Source organism: Phymastichus coffea, unplaced genomic scaffold (assembly GCF_024137745.1).
Source record: "Phymastichus coffea isolate CEN01 unplaced genomic scaffold, Cenicafe_Pcof_1.1 PCOF00036, whole genome shotgun sequence".
NCBI lineage: Eukaryota > Metazoa > Arthropoda > Insecta > Hymenoptera > Eulophidae > Phymastichus > Phymastichus coffea.
In genome coordinates this window covers 1,195,767-1,219,161 of record NW_026706847.1, presented here as the reverse complement: position 1 = coordinate 1,219,161, position 23,395 = coordinate 1,195,767, and the positions used below count along the sequence as shown (strand labels likewise).

At 40.7% G+C, this 23,395-nt stretch overlaps 2 protein-coding genes across 6 annotated transcripts; one reads left to right on the top strand and one right to left on the bottom strand.

Annotated features, from left to right (window-relative positions):
- Positions 1 to 56: 56 nt before the first annotated feature.
- LOC131663569 (uncharacterized) lies at positions 57 to 6,610 on the bottom strand. Its single transcript, XM_058934040.1, has 7 exons — positions 6,288 to 6,610; positions 5,728 to 6,115; positions 4,836 to 5,027; positions 1,335 to 1,477; positions 992 to 1,198; positions 743 to 906; positions 57 to 620 (listed from the first exon to the last, which is right to left on the bottom strand). The coding sequence occupies exons 1-6, from the start codon at positions 6,608 to 6,610 to the stop codon at positions 747 to 749; spliced, it is 1,413 nt and encodes a 470-aa protein (XP_058790023.1). The 3' UTR covers positions 57 to 620; positions 743 to 746.
- Positions 6,611 to 10,047: 3,437 nt separating this feature from the next.
- LOC131663447 (embryonic polarity protein dorsal-like) lies at positions 10,048 to 21,864 on the top strand. Of its 5 annotated transcripts, XM_058933868.1 has the most exons (12): positions 10,048 to 10,624; positions 12,908 to 13,014; positions 13,876 to 14,135; positions 14,576 to 14,819; positions 14,947 to 15,090; positions 15,409 to 15,599; positions 15,711 to 15,846; positions 18,247 to 18,318; positions 19,672 to 19,825; positions 19,897 to 20,081; positions 20,157 to 20,308; positions 20,409 to 21,864. In XM_058933868.1, exons 2-12 carry the CDS (start codon positions 12,957 to 12,959, stop codon positions 20,541 to 20,543), a joined length of 1,731 nt encoding a protein of 576 aa, XP_058789851.1. In that variant the 5' UTR covers positions 10,048 to 10,624; positions 12,908 to 12,956; the 3' UTR covers positions 20,544 to 21,864. The 5 variants fall into 5 exon arrangements, with proteins under 5 accessions (XP_058789851.1, XP_058789850.1, XP_058789848.1 ...); XM_058933867.1 differs by lacking the exons at positions 19,672 to 19,825; positions 19,897 to 20,081; positions 20,157 to 20,308; positions 20,409 to 21,864 and having other exon boundaries at positions 10,048 to 10,489; positions 15,711 to 18,389; XM_058933865.1 differs by lacking the exons at positions 19,672 to 19,825; positions 19,897 to 20,081; positions 20,157 to 20,308; positions 20,409 to 21,864 and having other exon boundaries at positions 15,711 to 18,389.
- The last annotated feature ends 1,531 nt before the right edge of the window (positions 21,865 to 23,395 follow it).

Genomic DNA, 23,395 nt, shown 5'->3' with positions numbered 1-23,395 from the left:
TATATATATATATATATATATATATATATATATATATATATATATATATTGTACTCCTGTCGCTTTAAGATCATGGCAAGTGATAATAATAAAAAATGCTTAGTTGTCTAAGAACATTAGATACGTGGTTGAATACAATTAATAATAATTTATAGGTTGCATATTAAGTAGGAGAATGTTGTGTATACTGCATTTACGCTGTTCGTAAGATACTAAAAATTGTAAATTTCCCACGTGAAATGCATAATAATGAATTAAAACTAGAGGTGATACATTAAATCAACTTTGGCAAAATCAAAACATGAGTTATTTTATTTGACCAAAAATGATGTGTATTTACTCATTGGATCATTTGGTTATACACTATGCCATACTGCGTCATTGTTTCATGTATATCTAATGCGATTAGTCATCAAATGACTCGTTACACAAATGAAAAAAAATATATCGAAATAAATATGACCTAATTAATTCTAAATCTTTCCACTTGTAGATTTCCATTGTAATCTTCCTTCATGCAGATTATCCGTATCCTAGTACTTTTCTTATGTTTTCATTTTCGGTTCAACTGGCCATTAAATAAAGAATCTAAAAATTGTTCACCCTGTCTTTTCAATAAACTGAAAACAAAATTGAAAGTATTTTATTATTGAACCAATCATAAGAGAGCGCTCGACTAAATATCTGATTGTCATGATGTTGCAAATGGTAAGTTTTACGTTTACGTTATTTTCGAACTCACATTCTTATAAAATAACTGGTATGGCCGTGGAGAAAAAGGATAATGTTCTAAAAATCACTCGAGGAGCGCGCACAAAGCTCCCTGCAAGTTGTAAAACTTTACTGCTCCAACCCGTTTGGCGAGTCCGATGGAATACCTGCTCTCGAAGATGATTAAGCTCCGACCTTGAAGCGAATAAAAAAAGCTTCTGTTTACAAAGACGCCGCGAAGACGCTTTCGTTGCAACTCGATTTAAATCGCTAGTGTTACATTTGAGCATTATAAGTATCCTCTATGCGCTTCAGTTTAGCCGCCTGCTCGAAAAGCTGCGTCTCGAGATCGGCCGCTCTCAGAGTCAACAATCTGCCGGCGTTCTCGCTCATCCGTAACCTTTCTTCTATTTCAATATTCTCCTCTTCCAGCTTTCGCAGCATGCCCTCGAGCTCCGACTTTTCAGCTTCCTTTACATTCAATATCCTACGATTTGAACGGAGCTTTCAGCTCGAGTAATAGCCTTTTTATTTTATCTGCTTAAAACGTCTAGCAAGGATGCCATTGCAGAGAGGGAAAACGCGAATCGCGTAGCTTGGCGTGCCAAGAAAAGAAAAATTACTTGGCAAAGCGCTGCAGCTCCTCTTGCAGCGAGTTCGTCAGTGCAATTTGCGTGGCTAACTGCACCTGCATGTCCTCCAGCGACAATTCCGCCGTGTCCGCGCGCTCGGCCCTTTCCGTAGCGATCGCCTCGCATGCCTCGACCTAATACGTACACGCGGCTTATTTATAAAACGTGCGAGCGTGAGCCGACAAGCTCGGGTTAATCAACTTGGAAAGCCCTTTCGAGTCTCGGTATCGGACGATTATTTACGAGTGTACATATTTCGCGTCGGTCGTAACATTTTACGTGGCTCTCTCTCGCTGACCGTGTTATGACTGATTAAAGTGAGCACGCTCGAACTCGTTGGCTAGTCCTTTGCGAGAATCAACTTTTTAGACGATAGAATGAAATTCAAAAAACAAATAAAACCAGACCCGTCAACGAAGCTTAAAAAAACGTTGCGATCAAAAGGTGAGAGCATTCGAAAATTTGGCAAGTGCACAGAGAATTTCGCGAGGATCGGAAGTTTGGAATTTCCAAGTATTTCAACGAAAGTGCACGCATAAGTTATTTGTTGCTCTAAATGCTGAAAATTTATTTGACGTGCGCCGGATTATTTATATTTTAGGATTCCAGCCGAATAAAAGAGACGCCCGGCAAAAGAGCCAGTTCAATCGAACTGGGAGGCTTCACCTGTTACTACCCACGTTCGCGTGCCGCAGCGCGGCTCGATGAAATGCGCACCACGAGCAAAAGAGTAGAACACGAGGGCAAAAATAGGATCATTGTACAGTGCACGCGCAGAGAGTGGGCTACACCACGTGTAAACGCAGAGGCTTGATACTGAATTCTAAATGGCTGAAACGCGCTGAAAGTCTGACGATACACGAGTCGTCCTCGGTTATAGGAAACTCGTGGCGATGCCCTCGATGAATACAACTCGATGGCGCGAATGAGTTTCGTGATGTCGACCTCTAATTCCCATTTTTAATTCTCGTTCAACCGAGTCCAATAGCTTTCCTTGATTGAAGGCGAAAATAAAAAAAAATTCCACTGTCATCGCATAAAACGACGACAGGCGGACGTTATTAAGTATTTATTGTAGTATGAATTACGGGGGAGCTAAATATTTCAACTATACTCAACGATCGTAACAATGAAAATGTCGAAAATAACAAATCAGGCGTAACTTCAAAATGACTTATCTTTCTTCGCGAGCAACTTGAGCCGCTAAGAAAAGTAATAAAAATGTTTCCTCGGTCGACGTTCAATACGCGATTAAATCGAGGGCACGCCGAGATGCAAAGCACGCGGCTTTATTGCCAGATGAGAGCGCGAAAGATCTCGGTTACGAAATTTCTTCGGGGAACACGTTGACGCGGTGCTCGCACCAACTGCCAGCAGATAAATCGCGCGACTTTTTCCTATGCACGCGACGCTCTAATCCTCCCCACGTGCGCGCGGCATCCTATTATGTGACATTGAGTCAACGCGCGGAGTGCGTGCGGTGAGTCACCGCTGGCGCAGAATTTACGAAAGAGCGAGAGAGCATTGACTCGTAACGCGTCTCGCTCCTCCCTCTTTGAAGCTCGCGCGCTCAAGCTTTTGCGGGGCAGCTTGGCTGCTCTTGTTTTTCGACATCTAGAACGCGGCGCAGCTTGGCTCTTTGGAATGCTGCCATTGCATTTTTCCAAGTGCCATGAATTACGCGCGCTCATTGATTTAGTGGCCGAATTAGGGTTTTTCTGGAGAACACGAGAGGCAGCTTTTTAATTGTCACGCAATAATTTTGAGATGTCACCTTTGAAGCTACTTCTGATTTTACATTTGGATCTTCGCTTATTATATTTTTTTTAATTTATCGTTTGTTTTGACATAATCGCATACTATCATTGTTCTTTATTTTCACCTTTAAACAAATAAAATTCATGGAAAGCTAACTGGGACAATAGTATATAAAGCAGAATTATTCAAAGCAAGCAACAGACTGTGATTACTAGAGGCGAAAATATTTCGCGTTTTGAGGTCAACTACTCATGCCCACTTTAAAACTGTTGAATTCGTCGCAAAATTTTTAAAATTCACGATACTTCTAGCTACAAGTAAATTAGTTAATCTTGTCTTGACTTCGTCGTCCTTGACGATGTGACGAAAGCTATCTGTTTAGAAGCTGTGTAAAGCCAGCAAAAAAAAAAATAAATAAAAAACAAAAATTAAAAAAGAAAAGAATCCGCGATAAATTATCCGCGCACCCTTTCGTCCTGGACAGGACATTGGTTCTGCCGCCTCCCCCGGGCAAAAAACTTTTTGCAGGCGAGGGAGGAAGAGGATGGATAGGATTTGGATTGAATCACCAATTTTCGCGGAAATTCGCGCGAGCGGGCTACACGGCACCTCTGCACAAGCCGACGCGACCTCGTTTGCTGACTCATCCCTCCCCCCGGATCAATTCTTCTCTCTCTCGCACCTTAGCCCCCGCATTGCGGCGTCCCAGCTAGCCTTTCTCTCTGTGTGTCTGTGTGGAACAGACCCCCACTCCTTTATACTGCAGCTGCCTGATCCTGTTTATCCGATAAGCGGCTGATTTACGACCGCATCTGCATCTCTCACAACTCGCTTGCCTCTTTTGCCACGCCCCGTTCACCTTTTTGTCGGAGGTCGCGTGCTCCTGCCTTCGTCGATATTCAAACAGCCAAACGACTCACTACTTTCGATCGTGGGACACGACAGCGGATGAATTTGATGAATTCCAGCCGAATGAAATTCGGTGGCTGACCAAATAGCTTTCCCCGCCGAGAATTTCTTGGTCACGGTCAGGATCACATTCCAATAAGCAGTGCATTGGCTCGTCTATCGATTTACCTTGGACTCCGAATGTCATCGATGAAACTATTCGACTGGCAAAAGAGCGCCGATTTCCATTGCGCAATGACTTTTCGGAAAAGCCCGTGCGCCCGTGCGCCCGTGCGCCGTGGGTAAATCAAGGCTCTCGGCAGCGTTCTTTCCTACACCCTCGCTCTATTAACAAGCTCAGCTTCGGCTGCCAAAACTTTATAATTACGCGCGCCAAATCTTCGCGTTAAGTTGCAAGACGAGCGCAGCGGCCAGTTCCGATGGACGACAAATGAGCGAAAAGTGGCGCGGCAGCTTTCATGACATTAGATAACAGGGTGAACGCCGGGCGAAAGAGCGACATTCCAACGAAACGCGAAAAGCGCTCGGACTTTTCTGCTTGCCAAAAACACGTAGTCTTGCAATTCCAACCCAGAAGCGTACATCTGTGTGCTTGCGAGTGTCTTTCATTCCGATACGGTGATTCACGCGCTCGAGGGAAACTTATCGCGCGCGACGTTGACAAGCACATGAGCGTCGCGGGCGAACGCAACGTTACGCAACGTTTTGCGCACCAAAAGCGTCGATCTTGTCCCTGGGCTTTTCGAATACTCTCGCGTAGCGCGAAACGAGGTGGCGAACCCACTGGTCCTCGCAGGCGCGAAAGGCGAGAGGTGCATAAATTACTTTCTCGAGTAGAAGTTTTTTGTCCTCCCTCAGCTTGACGAGCTTCTCCCGATCGCGCGCAATCTGCTTGTCGAGCGCGTCGATCTGGTCCCGCGCAGTTCGCAGCTCGTTCCGCAGATTCTCCACGCTCACCGACTGCTCGTCGCTGATGTCGCGCTGCCTCTGCGCCGCCGACTCCGCCGTTTCTTTTTCCTATTTGGCGCGAGTACGTATTTATGGAAGGGCTGTCGCTGCGAGCGATGTGATGTCACACCTCGCGGTCGTTTTGTCGGTGCTTCTAATTCCGTCGCAACGTAACGAGAGAGAGAGAGAGAGAGAGAGAGAGAGAGAAAGAGAGAGGGACGCGCGACTGCATTCGAGCGCGCCTGCAGCAACTGCGACCGAAGTGACGTTACGTTTTCTCGTAAGGGTTGCGGATTTGTGCGCGCTGGCTAAATTTGCCCGCGATGCGTTCGCTTCTAATTCCGTCCGATTATTGCCGCGTTTCGAAGTCTCGCGCGCGAACGTCTTTGTTTCCGTCGGCTATTTATGCGACGACTGTCGATTTGCGCCGCGACAGCCTTCTTTTCAGGGCATTCTAGTGAAATCGCATTGTCCGCGGAGGGCTTTGGAGTGGCCTGCTTCTGCTTGCAAGACAATGCCAACGGACGATTATTGACGTTAGGCTTCACGAGCGAATGCGATGGAAACGTAAGAAAGTCATCGCGCTGCCAGTCACAGTCCAACTGGGTTTACGACCGTTCTCACATAGTCGGTGCCAGCGCAAGAACGGAAGAACGGAAAAAAAGAAAAAAAGAAAAAAAGAAAAAAAGAAAAAAAGAAAAAAAGAAAAAAAGAAAATGAAAGCCGCGGGCGTAAACTGTAAAGGCATTCTAGCGAGACGGTCATTTACAATCCTGAGCTGATCCCGTTCCTTGGTCAGCTCGTCGGCGTGTGCCTTGGCCTTGTGCAGATCGCCGGCCAACGCCGCGACTCGCTCGTTCTCCTTGTCCAGCAGTCGCCTCAGCACGACGATCTGCAATTGCAGCTGGTCAACTTGTTGGCCGAGGCCCTGGATGTCGTGGCGCAACTCGAGCACCTCCTCGCGCTTGCGTCGCCAGGCGTTGACGGCCAGCGCGCGGCAGACCAGGCTCGTCGCTCTCGACTCGCGCGCCTCGCGGCTGTTGAGCGACACCCAGGTCGCCAATGCCGAGCAGCAGCCCTCCGTGCTCGAGCCGTCGTCCGCGCGACGCGCGCTTCCGTCGTCCAGGTGCGCCGACGTCGAGCCGCTGTCCAAGCTTCTGCGGGTAGGCCAAAACCATTGATTGTCCATCCCGCGCGAGATCGCCGCGCCAACGCCGCCGCGCTTATTTTCGATCGGTCCGCGTCGGACGGCTATTCCGAGCGCGCAAGTGCACTTTCTAAAAGTAGCCGAGTGCTTATTAAGTGCGCCGAACGAGGGGGGAATCTCACCGTAAATCAGCGGACTCAAACTCGCCGACAGCGACGAGCGCGCAAGGGCTGAGATCGGTCATAGACAGGCTGCGCCTCTTATCGGTGCCGAGCGCAGAGTCCTTAGGACTCTTAACGGGGAACTTCTTCAGAGAGCTGGCGAGTCTGCAAGGAGTTTGCGTCGATCTCTTGGCATTGGCGCACCTTATCGGCAGCTGCGAGTACTGTAGTCTGCGTCGTGCTCGCTGCACCAAATTCGCTGCATCCGACGCGACGAAGGGGCTCGAGCGTGCGATTTGAGAGTGGTACGCCAGCGGCGACGGAGTCACGCACTTTTTCGGCATGCTTGCGAGAGCGCACGGGCTTGTGTGCGGCGCGATCGACCCTTTATTGCCTTCGTTGGTTAGGTGCCTGCGTCGATTGCCCTTTGTTATTCTTCGAGAGCGAGTTTCTTTTATTTTTTACTTACTTTCGTTTCTTCTTTCGTCGCTTTGTCTACGTTAACTGACAAGGAAAACGAAGAGCCATCGGAACAACAAGGACGAGAACAATGATTGTGAATACTTTAGGAAGGAATTAAATCAAAGAATTACAATAAACGGATAATAACATTTAGTGTAATAGAACATTGTTACTTGTCATTTTTTGCTTTTCTCGCATCAACTTTATTCATTTAAATCAATTCAACTTCAGGACAAAAATAACGTAAAATAAGTTGCAAATATTTATAGTGTAGTGTTCCGAGGTAAAAATCCATTTGTATGATAAAACCAGCTGTGTAAATAGGCTTTTCTCTTTTAAAGTTCACAAACGTTAATTCTGTTTGCTTAGGCATTTTTTTCAGTTTTTTTTCGGTTGCTATCGAATGGAATACTGATTTGAAGATTTGTTGATTGTAGCATCAACTAAGATAAGTCAAACAAGTGAAAAATTTACAATAATGGAAGTTTTTCTCTTGCAATAATATAAACGTGTTTCTTGTTCACTTTCCTTCAACGAATATAAAAGGCCAAAACACGGCGTGTCGATATATTTGAATGAGTTTTAAATGCATGAATCATACTTTATACTTCCGATCAAAATGAAAATTCGGCGACTCTTGCGCAACAATTACAGATTGCAATAATGTATCGATTTTGCTTTAAAAATAATGTGCATTGGAAAAGTTATTGTTTTGCTTTGATTTATTCAAGTTCTTGAGTAACGTTGCCTTAGGTAATTGAAAAATCATGGAAGGTTTAGATTATAAAAAAGTTTGTACTTTCTCTATTACACTGTGTTTTTACGGAGAAACAACGAATAATAAAAACTTACGAAAATCTTACAAACTATTCATTGGGTCTAATGATAAAAGATCGATTCACTTTTATCAAATTTTTCATCTACTACTATTACTGGGACTTTTGGTGGTTCAAATTTCACTTTAAATTGCAGGTCTCCAGGGTATATGTGAAAATTCTCTGCAGTGTTTTCGAAGCGAAAGTAATTCTTGAAGTAACAACATACAACAATAACAACCGTATTCAGAGTTATTTAGTCATAAATTTTCTGTTAACGTGCTTCTCATAACACCGAAATCGTATCCAATCAGATTAATTAATTCAATATACGGTGTTATCCCTTGAATAGGAAAATACGTGCGACTTGTATACACTTTCATGAATTATTAACCAATTAATTAAATGTTATTAAAAGACATTTTATCTACCATGGACGATTACATTATAAAGTAGTAAATCGCAGTGAAATACGGTGCATTTGGAGAAAAAGTTGATTCGAAAGAAATGCGCATGGAAAAAACAAAATTACTTCTATAATTTGTTTAAGGACTCCCGAGGGAGGCCAAGCCTGCGCTGCGCCGAATGGAATAAGCACGATGTTTTTTCGGAAGTGATGAAGTTCACGAGAATTATGTGGTAAAAGCAGCGATAGAGCAGCGCCTCCTGATTCGAAAACAAACGGTACGAGCCTCTTCGTTCTCCAAATAAACCGGATTGTTGTGACAGCATTGCCACTTACTTCCACTAGGTGGCTTCCATTGCCGTCCATTGAAGTTTGCGTCTTAGGTGTTTATCACGCGAGCAGTAAAGCGACGAAACAAGTTCGACGCGTCATATGGAAAATGACACGATTCTAGACATTACGAGCGAGCGATTAGACTAAAACACATTCTGCGAATTAGAGGGGTTCGATGATATTGCGCATACGGCCCTGATAAAAATAGGTCACGTGATTGCTAGCATCGCCCACAATGAAGTCTCGTGCGCGCTCACGGAGACCCCGTTACATTATACTTCGCTCGACTAGCTCGCACTTCGACGCGACGGATAAAAACAACTCTCGTGATCCTATATATATATATATATATATTTTTTTTAGCTCGAATATTAGAAGGTCGGCTGTCTCACGCACGGGTACGTTTCCCGACAAAAAAAACTGCGGGCGCGTGGACAAAGAGAAATTCATAGCTCGCACGTGCTATATATATGGAGACGCGATGCGCGAAGTATACGCGAGCTTCTCTGTCTCTCTCTTCCTTCTTTTTGTTCGTTTTCTCGGAGATATACAACCACAACGCGACCTGTTCTTCGCTCACTTAGAGGAGCCGCGCGCGAAGATGAAGGATAAATAAAACAATAAAAAAAAAAAAAGAAACGAAATGCTGGCGACGAAGCGAGCGCTTCAGTTGTTAACTCTTCTGGAGTATAGATAGTACGCGTGTATATAGGTACGTACCCAGGCACTCACTCGCCAAACGGTCCCATCGTACGCTCCTACGACCATTCTCACCCGAAATAAATTTAGCGACTCGCGCTCTCTTCTCTTTCCGCTTGGTCACCACTGCAGTACGCCGCTCGCTTTTCCCCTCGTCACGCTCGCGCGTCTGATTTTGGTACAGCGAGCGTCGTGTGACGATCGTCGCCGATCATCAATCCCGAATGTCAACAATTGTCCCGGTGTGTCGGTCAATTCTTTTATCCGTCCTTAAGATGTGCACTATGCTTCAACTGCACCCCTACGTACCTCAGTGCAATCAAAAAGAATATACAGATCTTCGTCGATCCGTTCTATTTGAACTTCAATTGTTATCGCTGACGGAAATTAATCTTCGAATTCTCTTCCGCTTTGCGGAACGAATGTTTGACCTGATTATTACGCAGACCTCAATCTGCAGAACAAATCTTCAAGCTAATTCTACCTGAATGATGATCCTGTCATATCAGTGATAAAAATTAATTAAAAAAAAGTTTTTTTCGATTTCCGGAACAAGCAGCACGATTTAATTCTTGTAGACAAAACACGTTGGCACGGACGCTTACTACAAAACTCGATGAATATACTTCTCAGTTTGGATGGTCAGTCAATGATGACGGACACAATTGAGCGTTGACCGCACTTTTCTTTATCGTCAAATCACAACGTAATACACGTAGCTAGCTGTAAATTCCTACACAACCGAAGGAGACACGAGATGAAAAGAAAGTAGTGAATCGCGCGAGCATTAAGCTTGCGAACATCGCGTTCGCCGATAAATGTCAAGTGAAACGACAGCTCTAAATAACCCATCGATACCTATATAATTACAATTCCCTTCTCGGAGCAGATATAAAGTCGCGCGTCAGAGACTCGGAAAGAGAGAAATCAATCGACATACGTACATTAATATTATAGGAGGCAGTCGAAAAATCCGTGGGTTTAGCGCAGGCGCCCGAGGGCCCGCACGCGCCTCAAGTTGGCGCAGCGGGTAGCCACGGACTTCGCGCGGCGGCAACGTTTGCACAAACACATACGTATCTCGGCCACGCTCTGCCTCAAGTGGCGGAGGCGCGCGCTCAACTCGCACGACACACACACGAGCGCACGCGTACGTAACCGCGGCGGCCGCGACGGTGGCTCATAGTCAGTCAGTGTGCCGTGAAAGCAGGGGAACGGAGAACGAAGTGTGTGTCGTCGCTGCTGGCTGGTGCCGCCACACACCGAAACACGACGAGAGAGACAGACAAATTGTAGTATCGTTCGCGCTTAGTTTTGTCCCTTGTGCTTGTACGTGCGTCCACTATCAGGCTCAACTCTGCCGATCGAAGTTTGTACAAGTGTGAGTGCGGAAAAACAAAGCGGACGCAGTTTGTCGAGACTGCGAAGACAATCCTGTCCGGGAAGTGAGGTCTGGTCGCCGCCATGAGCGGTGTTAGCCAAGACGGCGCAGGCATCGTCGTCAGCAGGCGAGTGTCGACGCACTCTACGTTCTCTATATAACATGCACATGGGTCCTCGCACTCTTTTCTACGGCTCGGTCGTGTTCCTCGGCTCTTTCGTGTCTGCGCAACTTTCGAAGTCGAAGCTGGCGTTTCTTTAAGGTTAGCCCGCGCGCTTGCGCTTTCGCACACCAAAATGGAGAGAGGCGCTCTGCACGCAAACACCTTTGTCCTTAATAATAGCCACCGCTGCTTTCACGCGAGCCCCGAAAATAATGATGATCACAGCTTGAGTCCCTTGGGTATACGACGTCTCGTTTGTTCTACGCTACTTGTGCATTTATCACATCTGACAACAGCTGGTTATAGTGACTTGTAGGCGCACGACGCTATATACGTTCCTGTTTTTTTATTAGTCCGCGAGCCGCATTATTAGAACCTTACTTTCGTTTTCCCCTCCCCTCTTCACAGTCTCTCTCTCCTCTCATTTTCGCGTCTATGTATCTAGCTTGTAAAATGTTTCACTCGCGCTCTCGCGTCCCGTGGATAAACGTGGCAGAGCTTTCGGAAATCTTTCTTTCTCGACTTTTGTGTATGTGATACAGCAAACGGGAGACAGAGCATCATCCCATAACATTTTTATTAGGTGTGCTTGTGCAATTCCGCGATGGACGCTTCCAGAAGTTCGGGTCTTGACAGATTTTTTTGGCTGTTTTCAACTGGCCAGTTTATTGTAGATCAGCTGATCTTTTTGTTATAAAGCGACGTAATGTCCGTTTGGCTTTGTTGGAGGTAGATTGCTATACTCTGCTACTTGTGCCAAGATCATTAATATTCAGAAATTACTTTCACTACATACCTTAGCCACGCGGTATACTTGTTATAACTAGTTAATTGTCTCATCGATTTATTGTTAGAGTGCTAACTTTTAAGATAAAGAGTAGCTTTTATTTATTCCAGTATTTTGGATAAACAAAATTTTATACTTAAAATCAGTTAGTTTTATTAGATCTAATAAGTGTTTCTTGATGAAATATTCAGTTCATCATACAAACATTCAGATAATTTATCTGTAAAGATATGCTTCATAGAAAGTGCTAAAGTGGTAAGCAAAAGTCGCGAAGACGATACGTTATGACTCAAATGGTTTACTTTAAAAACTCTGAATGTTATGATCATATTATGATATCAAGTTCAAAAGTGTATATGTATATGAAAATTAATCGAAAAAGCGTATCCGCTAAATTATTAAATTACTGAGTAATGCTTGGCTATTCTAAAAGCTTTGCATAAAAATAGAAAACTACATATTCCAATTATTAAGTGATTAATAATTTTTTGACTTTTATTATATGGCACATTAGAGCTAATTCCTTTAAGATGACTGTACTTCCAAATCGCTATTTTTAAGCAACTAAGCAATCTTATGTTATATAATGACAAATTTTTGTATTTGTACATTTTAAGATCAATAAATCTACAACTCATTGTTATTATTATAATCACAAATACATGAACGTGATAATGATCTTGCATTCAAAACCTAATAACGTTCTGGCTGGTAAATTTATTTTTCAAAATTAAAAAGAAATGTCTGTCGATATATAAAAAAAGGTAGTCGATCTACATAACATTAACGTGAATATTTTACTTATAGATTTACGTGTATCTAAAAATATCTGTGCTTGTAAATATAGGTTTCGACGAATTCTTTTGGGAAGTTCCGTAAAAATGTGCGAAAGTACGAATTCGATTTTCATAACATTTCTTGTTATTGATGATGAAAATAGCGGATACTATCTATTTTGTTGATAGTAAACGTTTGTTGTCCGCCATTTGTTTATAATTTTTATATTTTTAATTTATATATAATTGCTAATAACTTAAGTTTATTTACAATTGATTTATTATAAATATATTTATTACTGTGACATTATTATTAAATATATTTATAATTTATTTATAATTCTTAACAGCTTCCAATAAATAGGTCTGATCAAAATCGATATCGATCTTTACTTTAACATAATTTACGGTACGCACGAGTAAACTTAGTTTAGACAAAAAACGATAAAAATTATTTATACGAATTTATTGTTGCAGAATAAGTTAATCGTGTCAAAATCAAAATATTCGATGACGTTATCATGGAAAATGAAAAATTGCGAGTCACTCGAGTCCCGAAAGTCAGATGTATGTTTATTTGCATGCACCCATTTTTCAAAAAAATCAAGTCACAGCGACGCCAATCCTATTGTATTTATCAAAAAGGTCTAATACCGTGATTGCAATTTTGTGTGCGTAAGCTATGACCGCAGAGAGAAATGCACAACTAGTCGCGTATGCAAAGTGAGATGGCCGATAGCAAAATAAAACAAAGATAACAACATTCTCCGATCAAAGAATCAGTTATTGAAAATTAATTTTTCTACTATTGATTTACAGCGAGTAATGTAAGCGTCAGCGTACACCTTCTGATTGATTTCAAAAACACATGTCAGACTTCTCCATCATGGATAGTGGATCGAGCGCAGTGAACTTAAGCGAAATCTGTAAGTACACAAATTTTCATCAGCATCATATTGTTTCTACGCACAAGAATAATTTATCCGTATTTCGTCGCAAGTGTGACGCGTATGAAATATCTTGTGGCATTTTTCAAATCGAGCAAACTTGAAATTTCGTGGATTAATCACCGTTTATTTTTACTCGTCCCTTCGTATCTATAAAACGGTTCATTTGCGGCAAAATTATCTTCTACAGCGCGCAATCTGTTGCCGTCAACTGTGATACTGCAATTGTTTTATATAAAGTATAATTCGAATTGGGGGTTCACTTCTGCGGATGAAAAATTGATAAAAAAACTCCACAGTACGAACAATTTTAGTAATGACATTTTTCAATTGAGTAATCAGAGAAACGTTTCTTTTTTGAAGGTAAACGAAGAATACGATGTATAAAAAAAAAATCAAGCCAACAACATACCTGCGATCGAATACGCCGCGCGTTCGAAAAAAGAGGAATGGGAAAGCAAATCTTCGATTAAAGACATAAAAAGTTCCCAGATCGTCGAATAATTTTTTTTTTTTTTTTATTTCTTTTTCGGCGTAAATCACAAATTAGCGCGAGCAGCACAACACGGCGCACAATAGACGTAACGTCGTCCGGGCCGCACTGCGATGCGTTCGTCGCATGAAATTACGCAGAGAACACTAGGCACGTCATAGCGAGAATAAAAAAAAACCGTGAAAGCGCTCTCTCCCACTACGTTACAGCACGCGCGAGCAGTCAGCGCCTCTCCAGTCTCGCGATAGCCCGGGAAAAAAAAGGCGCACGCGTGTTTCCCCACGGACGTGTGTATACACGCGTATTTAGACGCGCAAACATTATTAACGGCACTCGCTGATTCGCAGTGGACGTGATCGGTCAAACAGATCCAGCCTTCGCTCAGACGGTTCAGGCTGCGGACGTCGAGATGACCCGTGAACCAGCCAGGGCACAGCCACCACAAGTGGTGATCCAACAGCAGCAGCCAAGGCGTGCCTACGTCGAGATTGTTGAGCAACCGGCGAGCAAGGCGCTGAGGTTCCGATACGAGTGCGAAGGCAGATCCGCCGGCAGCATTCCCGGCGTCAATAGCACGCCGGAGAACAAGACTTTTCCTACTATTCGTGTGAGTGTTTCACTATTCGTTTGTAGCTTTCACGTAGATCAGTGAATATTTTGACTAGTACAGCGTTTGTTTGCTTTTTTAAAGTACCGAGCACGCGTTTTTATTGACACACAACCTGAAACTGATTATTTGTAACTAGCGACCGAAACCGAAAGCTTGCTAGTTTAACGCGTATGTGCTGATCCCGTTCACGTGCTTCCGAGCGTTGTCAGTCGGCGAGTATGCATTTTACTATCAATTTTTTAATTATACACATGTGCATTTACTTTTTTTACCTATCAAGACACCCTGAATTTTTCTATTTTATGTATTGAATCGAAACTTGAGTTGAGATAATACGTACGCGCTTAATTTTAAGAAAAAACGTAGCTCGTTTTTAAAACAAACTTTTTTTTATAAAAGACAAAAGCGTCGTTATAATGTAAAACATTCATTGACAGATCGTGGGCTGCAAAATCCCAGCAATTGTCGTAGTTTCATGCGTCACAAAAGATCCTCCTTACCGACCTCATCCGCACAATCTTGTTGGCAAAGAGGTCTGTAAAAAGGGTGTTTGCAGAATCAAACTTTCGGGGGATAATATGACCGCGTCTTTCGATAAACTTGGCATACAGTGTGTCAAAAGGAAAGATATCGAGGAAGCACTGAACGTCCGAGAAGCAGAACAAGTCGATCCTTTCGGAAGTAAGACCAGTTATTATTATATAATGACAATCACTAATCATTCTGCAATCTTCAACACACATTTATAATGTATAATATTTCTGGCCTTTTCCATAGAAAATAATAAATATTGCTTTTATTCTTGTAGCTGGTTTTGATCACAAACGTCAACCAACAAGCATTGATCTCAATGCTGTTAGATTGGCTTTTCAAGTATTTTTGGAAGGACCAGGCAAAGGACAATATAAAACACGGCTGGCTCCAGTAGTTTCGGAACCTATTTATGACAAAAGTAGGTAGACAAATTTTTACAGTTTTGTAAGCTAGTTTTTATAAAAATGGACATTTCTCTTTTGAATGATAGACTTACTTGATAAGAAACGAGTTAGGCTAATCCAAATTTATTCAAATAATAAAAAATCTACACCATTTTCAAAAAATGGCGCGGGAGGTGGAACTAATGCGTACAGGCACCTAGTGTACCTTTGCAGCGTTCCATGCGGACATAGTTCTTGAAGTTACAATAACAATAACAATAACAAAATGCACTTTTATAACAATCAATCCAATATGATTTCATTAAGACTAACTTTTCAAAATTTATTTGCAGAAGCTAATTCTGATCTTGTGATATGCAAACTAAGTCACTGCGCTGCCCCAGCTATTGGAAACATAGATATGGTATTACTTTGTGAAAAAGTTTCCAAAGAAGATATCCAGGTCAGATTTTTTGAAGAGAATAACGGACTAGTTGTTTGGGAAGCATTTGGAGAGTTTCAGCCTAGTCATGTTCACAAACAGGTAAGTTTGTGTCATTAGTACCTGTCGCGTACTAATGACACGAGACAAGCTGTGATATTTCCTTTTTCCTTATCGAGATGCACAAATTTATATTGGTAATAATATATTCAGGTGGCAATATCCTTCCGTACGCCGAGCTACAAATTTCCAGACACCAGCAACGAAGTCAAAGCTTACATTCAACTACGACGTCCCTCAGATGGTGCTACCAGCGAGGCATTGCCGTTCACGTTTACACCCACGTGTGGTAGGCCTGGTCATCATCTCTTATCGTTGCGCAAGGCTTTGGCCCGTAAAAAAGCTATTTGTGATTTGAACCGTGTGTTAGCGAGCGAATCTTATCTGCCGTCGCGATCGCGTATTTTGGACGACTTCAATAACAACGACGATCTCAACGATATCGATGTGTTAAACGCGAGACGCGCTTACAATAAACTCGTGGCTCTTAGGGCTCTCAACGATATCTACAATATTCAGCAGACTCATCTAGAAAATCGCAATTATCAGGTACCTCCGAAAAGCTCTATTTTTAGTTCGGCACGCGAGTTAGATAATAATAACGTCGAGACTATTTGCGACGATGACAAAACTATCGTTCCTGAGACTAATGGTTCCGTTCGCGATGATAATGCCAATGGCAACGTAGCCGATATCGAAACTAGAACTGAGCAGTTCAATTACAATCAAGTTGGCAAATGGGTGGAAAAAAATCAAGAGACATCAAGAGACATTTTGGAAGAGAGCAACAACGAGTTGATTAATGAATCGATAAACAATAGTGACAAAGAATTCAACGACTTGATAAAGGACGTAGTGGAACTCGATAGAATCTACGAAGATACTCATACCAAGCTTCTACAAGAACGGCAGCAAAATAAAGACCATAATATGGAGTTGGACGTGCAAGACAATCAAACTTATACCAGCTTGCAGATGGCCATGAAGAATCCGATTTGGGTTAGAGCACGAAAGCCCGACGAAAACTTACCTGTTCCTACATGTCAACAGAGTCCCATAATCGCTATAAATCCGGATGTTCCTCCGCCACGCCCTCCACCTCTCGTGGCTCGAATCAAAAGAGACGTAACGCAAGATTCCGAGGAACATCTGCCACCTTTACCGCCAAAGAGAATTCGCAAAACTCCATCGATGCCTGTACTTGCACGTCATAATAGTCAAATTTTTACTGAAAAGGAGCAAGCTCCTCAAAAACATTTACCTACGGTCCCAAGCTCTACTTTACCAAAGCAGAATAAACCAGGTCTCTTCTCCAAGTTATTTTCCAAGAAATCGAAGAAAGAGAACGCGAACTCACTATCCTCGACAAACAGTCTGCCAGGCTTTGAGAAAAACAATCCACAGGTGACTGCCGACAAATTGCCACCCACGGGCGCTTTTGCGACGAGCACTAAGAGCCTCGAGCTAATAGATGGTAACGTGACGCCACCATACGGCGCCGACTTGACCGAAGCCGAGCACTACGCGTTGTATACAGCTATGGCACCACACGCCACTGCCTCCGAGTTCGATGAGATGTCGTTTTATTATAGTCCCGTTGAAGGTGGCAAGATTTTAGCCGAGGGCAAGCAAGCCGTTTGAATTGCGGCTCATCGTCCAACAGGTGTCCTGTCAGTTTTTCAATTCAATGTCGATTAGCTAAATTTGGAATTGAAGCTTAGCTTCGACGCGCTGGTATACCGCGTAAATAGAGCTTCTTTGTGCTATATCGCAAATCGCGATTCTGTGTACTTAAATATTTTAAAAGCACTCGTAAAACAGCAGCTTTTAGAGAGAAAACTAGATTGGATTCTCTATGATCATGAATTTCGAAATGGATGATGCGCAGAGTACAGTTTCACTTTACTGTCGCCGATATTAGAAAAGAGCACTTTACAGAATTTTACAAATGTCTGTTTTGATAGAGCTATTATGCTTGCAGATGCTTATTCAACTTTATGATTTATCTTTGTTGAGCTAGTTCGTTAACATAGATGTTGCGTCTCCATAATGACGCAATACATAGGTATTTGTTCCTTGAAATATTTACTCTCTTAACCTTTGCGAGATTGTGTATGTATTTTGTACTTCATACACACACACACACGCGCGCGCGCGCGCACGCACGCATACCAAAGATTGCCACTGAATCGCGAAAGTAATTTTTTACATTATTTAATTAAAAGCATCTCTGTGACTTGGTGCCACAAGAAGTCACCAGGCAACAGAGAGTACGGTGGCCATTAAACGTGCTTTACTATGAATTTTTACGTTACCTGTATTTTTTATTCATTGTTGAATGGAATAAAATCAATGTATAACGTGAAATTAAATGTGCTTGGAAGCTCTATACAACTTTACATTTGATATAATTAGATTTTTGAAGTCATTGCATTGATCTTAAATCAGAAAGTAAAGGCAGCTATATAATTAAAATGATTTCTATCAATTAGTTAGATATTGATTTTTTATAAAATATTTAAAAATCTAAAAAAATATTTTAATACAGTAATTATATTTGAAGAAAAAAAGTCAATTTAAAAGAAAACATTCTCCCATGTGCTTCCAAGCATTTTTTACTATCAATCATATGTTTATAAAAAGATCTATTTACTTGATTATAAATTGGTGAATATCTTCCAATCTATAGACGGGAGAAAAAAGCCAAGAACAGATCCAAATTTACTCTTGTTAAGGCAACTGCAAGCTGAAGCTGAGGATCGTGAGTATCCGTTAATAATGTTCAAAGCATTTCTTCGCTTTTCTTTTCTATTTAACATTTGTATGACTCATTAATTGGGATTTTCAACGGTGTCGGTGGCGCCTTATATCTCATTTTACTCATCTTGAAATATTATTGTTAACATTGCCCACGAATCAACGTCATTTGCTTTTAATTTTTATTCACATTCATTCGACAGTATTAGACAATGAGGTAAGTGCATGATATAAACGTTACTAACAAGCTTTTCTCGGAACATATTTAAATTATCGTTTAAATAAAAAGAATAGCTTCTTTACACAATTTCAATTTCGTTAATCGACCAGAAAAGCTGATCTGAATGATCTGAATTTTATTTTTAGAACATGAATTAGATATTTTTTTATTGAATGCTTGCAAATTCATGTAGAAAATTTATATAATTTATATCTATGACGTTGATTCTACTGGTCATTGTATCCTTGAAGTACAATACTGTTGTGGACATAGTGACTTATGGAATGTTGGAATTTTCGTAATTTGTTGTAAACTTGTCTAGAATAATGTACTGGTCCTAATTCAACTGTTAATCTGTCCTGTTGGCCAACAATTGATTTGGTCCGACGTTTATGTTTTGTACTTTTTTGATAAGGCATTTTTATAAAAATATAAAACAAACGTGTATTATTAAACTAGTCAAATCAAACGCATCTATTTTGCCTTACTATGAGAACGAGTGCCTTTTTATAATATTCTCGATTCTCGCGCTTTCTAAAATCGACTATTTTTTATCGAAAGAAAACAACATTGCTATATACCGAAGTGCAGATGTGCAATATTTTTAAGAATATTTTTTTGTTTTTGAAGAATGATAAAAATATGTCGCTGACGATTATACAAAGAACAATTATATTTATAATAGCTGTAAGAAACAATTATATATGAACAATATATGTACATACACTATTGCGTAGTTGTATTATTTTGTTCGTTCCTCCATCATCTATACATTTCAGATTCAACATTTCGCACATTTGGATCTTCAGGTACGATGCAATCGTGTGTGATTTTTCGAGCATTTTCTGAAAAGTGTTTGGACATTAGGCATCGTTATCAAGCACTTATCATTATTGCTTACATATAATCATTGTTGCAAATAATTTGAAAGCTTTTTCATCAATCGCATGTATGACGTCACTAAAACTATTGTATCAATGCTAAAAAATAAGTCTTTTATTGAACACGAATATCTTTCGTTTCATACTTTACTAACAATATGTTAAAGCATGCAACGTAAAATAAAATTATACTTTAGAAGTTTTAGGAACACTCCGCGATAACTATAATGCAATATATATTATTGTTTATTTCCAGAACAAGAATTACGCCATAAAATACCCCATCGGAACTTAAACATTGTGAAAACCGAACCAGCTGACAGACTTTCACCGTTTGGAGGTCCATCAGTGTCACCGCCGATGTTCTACGTAGAACCTAATACAGCTGCACACAGTATGGGTGGACTACGGTAACGATCAATTATAATAATTATTTTATAACATGCATAAATTATCTTGATTGCAACAATATCTTTTTCAGGCCGATCCCTTCTCCTGGGCGAGCACAATCTCCTATTATTAATAATCCTATGTACAATATACCTCCAGTGCTGAATATGACCAATCAATTACAACCAATACCTACACAAGAAGGATGCCCTTCGCCTTTGTTAGGACAGAATATTCCAATCGAACAAGAGCAACCGTACATTTTGAACAATCCAAGTATGTTCCATTTTTTTTTTCAAGAAATATTAGATTTTGCTCCAGCATGAATAAATGTAAAATCATCTGTTTTAGATATTCTATCAGAAGCACTTGGTAGTGCACTCAATATAGAAAATTCTTTTAATAAAGCTCAGCCAAATCAAGAGTTCAATTTAAGTTTGTCTCAATTGGATCCCGTTGATTTCAATAATTTTAGTAACCTCAGCATTTCAGAAATTGTCCAGGTAAGCAGTTTATTTTACTGATGACTGTATCAATCGGTTACTCTATTTTGGAAGTCCGAATTTTTAGTGGATAATTTTATAATATTCTACGTGATTGAAGGGTCCACTTAATGGCGAAGCAGCAGCCGCTATGAACGATGAGCCTACTCATACCGACAGTTTCACTAGGTTGGCGAGAAATACAATAAATGATCTTTGTGAACTGAACGATATGTACAAACAAACACGAGAATAAACTAGTTGACAAGTTAAATGTATAAGGATATATTAGACGTTCGAAGTACAAGTGAATAGCTTTAAGATCAAAATTTATGAAGAAAAAACAAATATTCCTCGATCTCGGCTATGCAGAACTTATATACTCAAAATGTGAAAGGAAGCCCAGTTGTACTGCTTAAGTGAACTCTTTACATCGACAATTCTGTGATGAAGAAAAAAATAATCTATGATATTTGTGTGTAATCTCTAAACGTGGACACAAAGATAAAGCAGCTAGGTGCCTTTTGAAGTTTTCGGTTTTATAATATGACGATTTCGGAATACTATAAACGAATATAATTTCGTTTCAAAACAAAATAATCTATGTTGTGGCATAGTTCGTAGGATCTGTGTGATTTTAATTAGGCGAACAAAGCAAATGCGTTTGCTTGACTCAAAACTCAAATTTCTTAAAGATTTTTATAATTTGTTAAGTCCTTAATATTAAATTCACCTAAATCTTGTGCTAAGATTTTATCATGCAAAGAATATAATTTGGCATATAGATATTACGTGTTATCGTCGTGTTTATATACATATGTTTGTGATGTTTTAGACGTTTGTTACAATTTTTTAAATTCTCATTTTTACATACATTTTTTGTGATTTACGCGCGTATTTTGTTATTTTTACTTTCCTATAAACAAGCCTATAATTTAGTTAAAGGTATTTCGGTTAGCATGGAACTACAAAAAAGAAAGAAAAATTACATAAACACCATGACTGAGTCCAGTGTTACTTTGGGCTTTAAACATTCGTTGAGCTTGTGATATTCACATGTTATCAAGCAAAAGTATGTAAGATTTTTTACAGCATTTTTAAACTATAATAATTGTTACTGTCAATCGAAACTAAATGCCTTTATGAAAAAGTACAACGTGACAAGAATTTTGTTCGACAAATTCTCAATTAACAGAGAGCAATAGAAAGTAAAATGAAGGAATATAGACGCTATATCCGTCTATATTCTTTAGTAAAATAAAACAAGCCATAAGTATCTAAGATTCATGCAAAAGTTTAGAAAAAAAACAGTGTTTTTTTATAATAAAGAAATACTTTGGAATTATATGTACATATTTTTATTGGTACACGCAATATTTTCTTAATACTATACAACAAATATATAGGTATACGTACATGTGCATTGATAATGTACTCGCAATTATCGTGTAAGGAAATTGAAATATTTTATACTCTTACGAAACAGATTACTTTATAAAACTGTATGCGACAAATTATACTTCTAAGTGTTTTATGATATATAGAAATATGTAAGAGACGTTTTTATCAGAACAAAAATAAATTAATACAGTTATTTTAATTTGCTCTTTTATTCCCCTTTCAATGCATGCTGTTTTATTATTAAATTCATTTGATTAAAAAATGGTATAGTATTTATATCATAATTAATGAATACAATGCTAAAAATAAACAAATCACTGATAAAAATATTAGTTTAATCCTCAAGTGCTGTCTGGGGTTGGTTCGATGTCAATAAAAAGTGTTAGCGGTCGAATCAGCGTCGTTGAAATAGTATATTACGATACAAGTGTGGGAAAGTAGATGTCTCGTGTGGCGTTTATGCCCCAGCGAAGCGAGGGTGGAAAGGTACATGAGACGAGAAACTCTTTCCCGAACATGTGCCGTACCGTATTTTTTTATACGACGCGTGGAAAGTGCGATTTTCAACGCACGTTTTTTGCCGAGCGTGCGGGAAAGACGCACTTTGCGCACGGAGTGTCGAAAAAATATTTCTTTGTGGGGTGAATCTATTGTGATACTATTTACTGTTACTATTGATAGGTTTTGCATAATAAATTGTTTTTTAAAAATCAGTCTTAATAAAACTCTTATTTATAAAATTAAAAATACCAAAATTCGCAGTAAGCCATTGCAGAAATTCAGAGACGTAGTTTCAAACGGGAAAATCCTCAATAACGGCTGTGACAGACCGTCAACAGATGACAGTAGAAACACAAACTAACCCTTGACGTTTACCTGCCCTGTCGTTTCAAGTAGGAAGTATCAAGAGAATCTGGACACCAGACCAGTAAGGCGTGCAATGTGCAAAACAGCACCACCGCTTGAAAAATTGTCTTATAACTTTCCGTAGCAAATTCTTGATCATTGAATAGTCTAGAATTTTGATGGCCTGTGTCCTTCGAGCACGTGTACATCATTCAACGTACGGTGTCCACGTGTCGTGCAATTTGTCGCGTTAGCTTGCTGTTCATCAATTTATTCCCTTGCTTCTGCCATTCCCCTACTCGTCCAAGCGAACGGCACACGCGCTAGGAAACATTTCGGAAATTCCTAAATGCGTCTGAATTAATTGTCGACTCGATTTATGGTACTGAATTGTGCGGTATGAGATCGATAGGAAATAGTAGTTTGTCCCGTATTGTCTCTTCTAATCCTGACATTGCGTCTGCTGCTGCGATTAGAATGGCACATCAGGCAGCAAGGTAAAATCGCCGAACGACCATGGCAATGCGTGATCTAAGAACAATGATCCCCCGCGTTTCACCTAAGGGCACGCCGTTGGGAAGTCCCACGGTCCAAGGTGGCGGGCACAGCATAGCTCCTGCACGTGGAAGACACGGACGCGCGCTATCGTGGGCAACACGCGGAAAACGTGGCGCGGCGTGCTTTCTCCGTCGCAGACGCACTTTTCGGCCGCTGCCGCAACGGCTTCGGCCTTCGATTATATTCCACGCGATTGCAGATGCCCGGCGAGACGCCCGGCCCAAACGGAGGAGAAAGAGAAAATTCCCGAGGGAACTGCGGCTCGACGGTCGGCGATCAATTTCTACGCTCTTACCTATGTCT

What these genes read in the sequence shown, in the direction of transcription:
- LOC131663569 (XM_058934040.1), bottom strand. Translation starts at nt 6,610, where the DNA reads ATGCCGAAAAAGTGCGTGACTCCGTCGCCGCTGGCGTACCACTCTCAA. An exon ending in TTTGAGTCCGCTGATTTACG is followed by an intron (nt 6,116 to 6,287) that starts GTGAGATTCCCC and finishes GCCTACCCGCAG; the next exon opens with AAGCTTGGACAGCGGCTCGA. An exon ending in AAAAACTTCTACTCGAGAAA is followed by an intron (nt 1,478 to 4,835) that starts GTAATTTATGCA and finishes TGTACGTATTAG; the next exon opens with GTCGAGGCATGCGAGGCGAT.
- LOC131663447 (XM_058933867.1), top strand. Translation starts at nt 12,957, where the DNA reads ATGTCAGACTTCTCCATCATGGATAGTGGATCGAGCGCAGTGAACTTA. An exon ending in ACAAGTCGATCCTTTCGGAA is followed by an intron (nt 14,820 to 14,946) that starts GTAAGACCAGTT and finishes TTATTCTTGTAG; the next exon opens with CTGGTTTTGATCACAAACGT. An exon ending in CTAGTCATGTTCACAAACAG is followed by an intron (nt 15,600 to 15,710) that starts GTAAGTTTGTGT and finishes TAATATATTCAG; the next exon opens with GTGGCAATATCCTTCCGTAC.